This window comes from Hylobates moloch, unplaced genomic scaffold (genome assembly GCF_009828535.3).
Source record: "Hylobates moloch isolate HMO894 unplaced genomic scaffold, HMol_V3 SCAFFOLD_1212, whole genome shotgun sequence".
Taxonomy (NCBI): Eukaryota; Metazoa; Chordata; class Mammalia; order Primates; family Hylobatidae; genus Hylobates; species Hylobates moloch.
The window spans coordinates 4,361-12,771 of NW_026653487.1; the positions used below are offsets into that span (position 1 = coordinate 4,361).

Genomic DNA, 8,411 nt, shown 5'->3' on the forward strand with positions numbered 1-8,411 from the left:
CCTCAGCCTCCCGAGTAGCTGGGACCACAGGCGTCCGCCACCACACCTGGCTAATTTTTTGTATTTTTAGTACAGATGGGGTTTCACCGTGTTAGCCAGGATGGTCTCGATCTCCTGAACTCGTGATCCACCCGCCTCGGCCTCCCAAAGTGCTGGGATTACAGGTATGAGCCACCGTGCCCGGCTGGGTCCAGCACTCTTGATTCCCTTGCATCCAATCCCTTACCACTCCACAACTGTCTTCTAACAGAGCTCAATTCCTTAATCACCAGTGTAATCTATCCACCTTCTCCATCCCTGTCACTGAGTAGCTGGGTGATTCTGGGAAAAATAAATGCTCAGTTGTCTTCCCAAAACCCACCTGAGCTCTCAACACACCTTCCAATCCCTCTCAGTTTCTTCAGCAATCATCATCATACCCTAACACCATCAAATTTTCACTACGCACAACTCTTTCCCCTAACTCCAGCCCAAGCAAAGCTGAAAATCTCAAAATCCTGTTATAGCTTCCCACTAACCTCATCTATATCCACATCTTTCCAGACCTCTTTCCTGTTAGGGTCAAAGGATTTTTCCTCTGCTTGCTCTTTATTCTATCCCTAGTGAGACCCTCTGCACCTCTGCTCATCAATTACCTACTTTTCTTTGAGACGGAGTCTTGCTCTGTCACCGAGGCTGGAGTGAAGTGGCACGATCTCGGCTCACTGCAACCTCCACCTCCTGGGTTCAAGCAATTCTCCTGCCTCAGCCTCCCGAGTAGCTGAGATTACAGACGCCCGCCACCGCGCCTGGCTAATTTTTTTATTTTTAGTAGAGACGGGGTTTCACCATGTTGGCCAGGCTGGTCTCGAACTCCTGACTTGGTGATTTGCCCACCTTGGCATCCCAAAGTGCTGGGATTACAGGCGTGAGCCACTGCGTCCGGCCAATTCCACACTTTTCTATTGTACACTGAACTGCTACTGGGCTCCTTAATTAAAATATACTCGAGTCACTGTCATTCAAAAACACCTGCACTGACTTACAGCTCCCTCTAGGTGGCATCTGATGTCCTTCCTTCTCTTCAACTGGCAAACAGATTGTCCTTGCTGTCTCCACTCACTTACTTCCCATGAAGCCTCACTCACTGCCATCTGGCTTCCACCCCTACTATTTCTGTAACAGCTCCTGCTAAGGTCACCAATGACGTCCTAACTGCCAAATCCAATGGATACTTTTCAGTCCTTATCTAACCGAAATGCTCTTAGGCAACTGACACCGCTAAGCATCCACCCCAATTCTGGACACGTGTTCCTGAAAGCCTTGGTTCCAAGACCCAGCACTCTCCCACAGGTTCTGGCCACACTTAATCTTGGTATTCCCCACAGTTCCAAATTCGTCCCTCTCCTCTTCTCACTCTACATTGTCCCTGGGTGATGTCACTCATTCTTGAGCTTTTGACCTTTTGTGGACAGGCTCCTAAATCTACATCTTTAATCCAGACCTGTTGTCCATGCTTCTTCAGATTGGCACTCACCTAAGAACCTCTAAGTTATCCCTGACTGCTCTTACCTTTCTAGTTTCATTTCTCTTCCTTGAATGTCACACTCATACTTTTTAAATCGAATCTAACAGATCATCAATTACAGAGGCACCACTAAGGGAGCAGAAGGAATCGGCAATCTACGCATGTGTATATATGTACTTAAATATGTATCTTGGAACTGAAGAAATATGGTATAAATAAATACCTGGGGAAATCTCCACCTGAATGTTCTCAGGAATTTCAAACTTTATATATCCTAAACGAGATTTCTTTATCTTCCATCCTAAACCTGCTCTTGTTCATGTAGTCTTCCAGTTGGTGGCACTAACATCCACCTAGTCACCCACGCCAAAATCTGCACATCTTTTTTTTTTTTTTTTTTTTTTTTTGAGACGGAGTCTCGCTCTGTTGCCCAAGGCTGGAGTGCAGTGACGTGATCTCGGCTCACTGCAAGCTCCACCCCCTGGGTCCACGCCATTCTCCTGCCTCAGCCTCCCGGGTAGCTGGGAATATAGGCGCCCGCCACTACGCCCGGCTAATTTTTTGTATATTTAGTAGAGACGGGGTTTCACCATGTTAGCCAGGATGGTCTCGATCTCCTGACCTTGTGATCCACCTGCCTTGGCCTCCCAAAGTGCCGGGATTACAGGCGTGAGCCACCGCACCCGGCCTGCACATCATTTTTGACTTTTCTTTGAGCATCCCAGGACCACAAAGTTCTGCTGATTTTATCTGCTAACTTCTTATCAAATCTGTTCCCCTCTTCCTACCTCTACTTTCAGTGCTCTCATCATTTTTACTGATTTATGTATTTTTTTGGAGACAGAGTCTCACCCTGCTGCCAGGCTGGAGTGCATTGGTGGAATCTCGGCTCACTGCAACCTCTGCCTCCTGGGTTCAAGCGATTCTCCTGCCTCAGCCACCTGTGTAGCTGGGATTACAGGTGTGCGCCACCACGCCCGACTAATTTTCATATTTTAAGTAGAGATGGGGTTTCCCCATGTTGGTCAGGCTGGTCTCAAACTCCTGACCTCAGGTGATCCACCTGCCTGGGCCTCCCAACGTGCTGAGATTACAGGCGTGAGCCCCCACACCCGGCCTACTCTCATCGTTTTTATCTGGACTTCTTCAGTGGTCCCCAAACCTGGTCTCCCGACCTATCCTTTCAGGTACATCCTTCTCACAGCTGCAAGAGTGAATCATCTAACACAGAAATTTGACAAAGTCTACATCTGTAGTGTGGGAAGTTAAAAAAAAAAAAAAAAAAGAAGAAAAACAAATCTAACAAAGTCACTCTGTGCTTAAGACCCTTACATAATTCTTCCTAAGGTGTGCGATGCCCTCCATGTCCATGATATGGCTCTCCACTATTTATCCAGCCTCATCTCTTAACATTCCCAATTCCACAATTTACTCCAGCAAACCTTGAACTTTCCATGGTCCCATGTACACCAAGCTAGTTACATCGCCACACTTCTGCCTAAAGGAATGCTCTCCCTCACCTGCCTCATCACATGCTACTTCTTTCAGGAATCCTTTCCTCTTCCACTTCCAGACTGGGCTAGAGCAATCACTAACTCTAGTGCTCTCAGATTCCCAGATACAGGTTAATCTAAAACCCAAAATGCTCAAAAAGCTGAAACTTGGCCGGGCGCGGTGGCTCACACTTGTAATCCCAGCACTTTGGGAGGCCGAGGCGGGCGGATCACGAGGTCAGGCGATCGAGACCACGGTGAAACCCCGTCTCTACTAAAAATACAAAAAATTAGCCGGGCGTAGTGGCAGGCGCCTGTAGTCCCAGCTACTTGGAGAGGCTGAGGCAGGAGAATGGAGTGAACCCGGGAGGTGGAGCTTGCAGTGAGCCGAGATTGCGCCACTGCACTCCAGCCTGGGCAACAGAGTGAGACTCCGTCTCAAAAAAAAAAAAAAAAAAAAGCTGAAACTTTCTTGAGTCCCAACATTCTGAGCACCAACATGATGCTCAAAGGAAATGCTCATTGGGGCATTTCAAATTTTGGATTGGGTATGCTGAACCTGTAAGTATAATGAAAATATTTCAAGGCTGGGCACGGTGGCTCACACCTATAATCCAGCACTATGAGAGGCTAAGGCAGGAGGACTGCTTGAACCCAGAGAGTCTGAGACCAGCCTGGACAAGAGAGTGAGATCTCAGCTTTACAAAAAATTTAAAAATTAGGCCAGGCACGGTGGCTCACGCCTGTAATCCCAGCACTTTGGGAGGCTGAGACAGGCGGATCACAAGGTCAGGAGTTCGAGACCATCCTGGCTAACATGGTGAAACCCCGTCTCTACTAAAAATACAAAAAATTAGCAGGGTGTGGTGGTGGGCACCTGTAGTCCCAGCTACTTGGGAGGCTGAGGCAGGAGAATGGCGTGAATCTGGGTGGTGGAGCTTGCAGTGAGCCGAAATTGCACCACTGCACTCCAGCCTGGGCAACAGAGCAAGACTCCGCCTCAAAAAAAAAAAAAAAAGAAAAAAAAATTAAAAATTAGCCAGGCATGGTGGCATATGCACCTGTGGTCCCAGATACTCAGGTGGCTGAGGTGTGAGGATCACTTGAGCTGCAGTGAGCTATGATAGTGCCACTGCACTCCAGCCTAAGTGACAGTGAGACCCTGTCTCTAATAAAAATAATGAAAATATTAAAAAAGAAAATCTGAAATCCAAAACATTTCTAGTCCCAAGAATTTTGGATAAAGGAAACTCAACCGTAATGCAATAGTTCTAAAACACAATAGAACGTATCCTTAACAGACTTAACTAAAAAACAGAAAACATTCTGCTCATGCAAATGCCACACATTTGGAGATATGAAGGTCGGAATGCAAGAAAAATGTTATAGCTAAGAGTTACTCTAATGGAAACCAGAGTAAGGTAACTTTTTTTTTTTTTTTGAGATAGAGTTTTTGCTTTGTCGCCCAGGCTAGAGTGCAATGGTACGATCTCGACTCACAGCAACCTCCGCCTCCCGGGTTCAAGCAATTCTGCCTCAGCCTCCCAAGTAGCTGGGATTACAGGCGCCTGCCACCAGGCCCGGCTAATTTTTGTATTTTTAGCAGAGATGAGGTTTCAGAACCACATTGGCCAGGCTGGTCTCAAACTCTTGACCTCAGGTGATCCACCAGCCTCGGCCTCCCAAAGTGCTGGGATTACAGGCATGAGCCACTGTGCCCGGCCAAGGTAACTTTTTAAATTTTGGGAAAACTTACGTAGCTGAAAATCCCTCAGATTTTTCTTTCTCAATTCCAGTTGCCTTCAGCTGGGCCTCTGAAGGTAAGTGAAGGAGAAATGAACCCTGAGATGTCTACGAGTGCTGCTTTTTCACAGGTTCTCTATGCCATTGGTTAACATGACTTAGATAAGCCCCTGAGAAAATGCAAAAATAATGCTTTTCTGTTCAAAATAATAAATCCAACTTTTATTCCTGCCTTAATTTAGAATCATCACAACTCCACAAGGAGGAGACTACAGAATTTCTACAGAGAATGCTCAGAAAATAACTATGAAGCGACCTGACATACTATAAGCCGCTATTGCACAGAGCATGGAAACTGGCACACTAAGCAAAGAGGAGAAGGAAGAAGCCAGCAGGGGAAGAAGTGAAAGGGATGTGAAATGAGCAGAGGACAAGAGGGAAGCTGGGGATGATGGCCTTGTACCTTGGTGAAGGTGGTGGAGCCAGAGGCCATGAGAATTTGACGCACACGGTTGTGGAAGCGCTGCATTGACTCATCATCCACACGCAGGAAACACTGAGCTGTGCGCTCCTTAGTAACCTAAACCACAAAATCAAGGTGAACTTGTCTGAGGAACTCTCACAGAAGCAAGAGCCAACTGTGCCCACCATTCAGCCTTTCCACCCAACAAGGCTCCGGTGACTGACCCAGGAAGTACAGGCGCACTCATGTCACTCTCAGCCCCTCCCAGGCTGTACCTCATTCTGCAGGTTCCAGACCCCGTCCTTGTGGGTGAACTCCTCATAGCTGGTGCGGCACTTAGGCAGGATGCGGCACTCGAAGCCACACATGTTGAACAGCAGGTTGGGGTTGTCCTTACTGTACACAGACACGAAGCTGTTCTCCCACTGAACTGTAGTCACTGACCGTGGCAAGCGGTTCTTGATGTCCCAGAATACTGCCCGGCCTCTGCCCACAGAGAACATATGGTCACATCAGTTTCTTGGAAGGAACTTCCCTTCAAAGGCCAACTGATGATATCCTGACACAGCCACGCCTCTCCCACCCAGGACACAGCCTCAGGTATGCCCTCTCTGGGCCCTTAGCCTATGTCCTTCCAGCTCACACAGCCCCAACCTAGACTCACAAGTTAACATCATGTTTCATGAGGCGCATGCGGGCATCTCGGGGCCAGCACTTCTTGTTATAGCCAACGATGTTTTCATTGTTGGGGTCAGGGTGCTCTGTCAAGTAACGTTGAATCAGGTCCCGAGCCTCATCTGCTGTGAACCTACACCAGACCAGGTACATTGCTGAGGCCCCAATACACTGAGATTTGGGACACCCACGAGTCCTCCAGCTCCACAGATGGAGACCCCATCCCATCCTACCCCCACCCTCCCCAGGCTTCATTACATTTTATTTATTTTTTTTTTTGAGACGGAGTCTCGCTCTGTTGCCCAGGCTGGAGTGCAGTGGCGCAATCTCGGCTCATTGCAAGCTCCGCCTCCCAGGTTCACGCCCTTCTCCAGCCTCAGCCTCCCGAGTAGCTGGGACTACAGGCGCCCACCACCACGCCCGGCTAATTTTTTGTATTTTTAGTAGAGACAGGGTTTCACCGTGTTAGCCAGGATGGTCTTGATCTCCTGACCTCGTGATCCACCCGCCCCGGCCTCCCAAAGTGCTGGGATTACAGGCGTGAGCCACCGTGCCCAGCCGCTTCATTCCATTTTAAAGCCCCAACAGCAGTTAAGTCAACTCAGGTACAATAGCTGATTTCAGAGGCAAAGCATATGCCTCAGTACCCTGCAAGGCTAGGAATCCAGGCAAGCCCTCACCTGAAAAAAATATGAATGCGATCAATATATCTGCAGAAGAGACGGATGGGGTGGGCAGCCTCAGTGGCTAAAACTGAGAAAGTCATTTGGCATCTGAGGGGGCCCAGCCATCTCACTGGCCCGGTGCAATCCCAATACAAGCAAATCCATCACCAGGCCATAATACTGCACGATGAATGAGGCAAACTGCAGGCCTCTGATGATCCCATATGAATTTGTATGGTTCATGTCCTAGAAAGAAAGAACTACAATTCTTAACAACCTGAGCCATGTCCCAGGATTCTCCAGGGTCAACCTCTTTTGTTCTCCCCTCAGCAAATTCTATTTTTTCCCCACCCCGAGGCAGAGTTGTGCTCAGTCACCCAGGCTGGAGTGCAGTGGCACAATCTCAGCTCACTGCAACCTCCACTTCCCGGGTTCAAGTGATTCTCCTGCCTCAGCCTCCCGAGTAGCTGGGATTACAGGCGCCCACCACCACACCCAACTAATTTTTGTATTTTTTTAAGTAGAGATGGGGTTTCACCATGTTGGCCAGACTGGTCTCCAACTCCTGACCTCGTGATCCGCCCGCCTCAGCCTCCCAAAGTGCTGGGATTACAGGCGTGAGCCACTGCACCCAGCCTCCTCCTCAGCAAATTCTGAGTCAGTGGGCCAGACAACCACTCCACACACAATTCCGTGCTACTGTGCCTGAGACACACCTTATAGTTGATGACGACATTGTTCTTGGCTGTCATGTAGTCAGCTATGTTGTGGTCCACGATGAGGCGCAGCAGCCTATTGAGCAGGGTCAAGTCGATCTTCTCATACATCTTTTCAAAGCGGGATTCTAGCATGACATTGCACTCGCCTTCACTTGTCTCCCACACGTCCTGCAGGTTATTGATGCCTGAGGAGTAGCAAGGCAGGTCTCCAGCAGGTTAGAAATCCTCTTTCAAGACTAGCCCCACAGTAACTATCATTACCTTCCATAACCAATCCCACTACGATTCCATGTATTCATCTGGATTGCTTTGACTATGGGCTTGTCCTCAGTTTAACATGAATACTACTTCCCTTTATTACCACGCATCAAGAGAGTAAACCAATCATGCTGCCCAGATGAGAATTTTGACGTAGAACTAAATTCCTCCCCCGTTCCTCACAGGGCAATCTCAGGAGAGTTCTACCTTGACACCACTTGTAAACAAGCAGCGGAGGTGGTTCTGTGTCAGCAGGCTTAATCCAGGGTGGGAACAGGCGGCGCTTGTCGGCTTCATACCACAGGTACTGGTCCAGGTAGGCATCAGTTATCTTCTCCAGGGGCTCAACGTCATATACTGGAACGAGGTGGCTATAGAGATCCATGAACTCAATGCCCACCTGTGGGACAAGGAGGCTGGTTCACACCAATCCACCAATCACCTGAGGCAACTGCTACCTTTGGTAGCACCAAAAAGAAAACTTGGGAGGCCTCACTCACCTCTTTGAAGGCTCTCTGTGTGAGGAGGTGACGCTTGATGCGAGACAGCGCCTCGTGGGGGTTATCGTAGGCCTGCTCGATCAGACCTAGCTCCTCCCTCTGAGACTGGTTCAACCGAGACTTCACACTGATAAAAGCAATGGGAAGGGTCAATGGGAAAACTAGGAGGAAGTAAAACCAGAAAAGACTGGGGCTACACCTTCTTTCTTTGGACTCTGAGGATGATGCCATTCCCTGCCGTCACCTTCCCAGCAGGAACCTATCTACCCTACTACTCTCCTATAAGCATGACACCAAGTTGCTCATCTTGGCATTGGAGCGGCTCAAGGAAGCTTATAGGTGAGTAGTAGGGTAGATAGGTTCCTGCTGGGAAGGTGACGGCAGGGAA

At 48.7% G+C, this 8,411-nt stretch overlaps 2 protein-coding genes across 2 annotated transcripts; both read right to left on the reverse strand.

Moving 5' to 3' along the window:
- Positions 1-1,896: 1,896 nt before the first annotated feature.
- On the reverse strand, positions 1,897-5,925 carry LOC131382691 (pre-mRNA-processing-splicing factor 8-like). Its single transcript, XM_058435145.1, has 3 exons — positions 5,871-5,925; positions 5,482-5,692; positions 1,897-5,323 (listed from the first exon to the last, which is right to left on the reverse strand). Exons 1-3 carry the CDS (start codon positions 5,897-5,899, stop codon positions 5,078-5,080), a joined length of 486 nt encoding a protein of 161 aa, XP_058291128.1. The 5' UTR covers positions 5,900-5,925; the 3' UTR covers positions 1,897-5,077.
- Positions 5,926-5,930: 5 nt separating this feature from the next.
- Positions 5,931-8,254, reverse strand: LOC116464657 (pre-mRNA-processing-splicing factor 8-like). Its single transcript, XM_032147918.2, has 5 exons — positions 8,024-8,254; positions 7,731-7,923; positions 7,263-7,450; positions 6,562-6,792; positions 5,931-6,014 (listed from the first exon to the last, which is right to left on the reverse strand). The coding sequence occupies exons 1-4, from the start codon at positions 8,252-8,254 to the stop codon at positions 6,622-6,624; spliced, it is 783 nt and encodes a 260-aa protein (XP_032003809.2). The 3' UTR covers positions 5,931-6,014; positions 6,562-6,621.
- Positions 8,255-8,411: the final 157 nt, after the last annotated feature.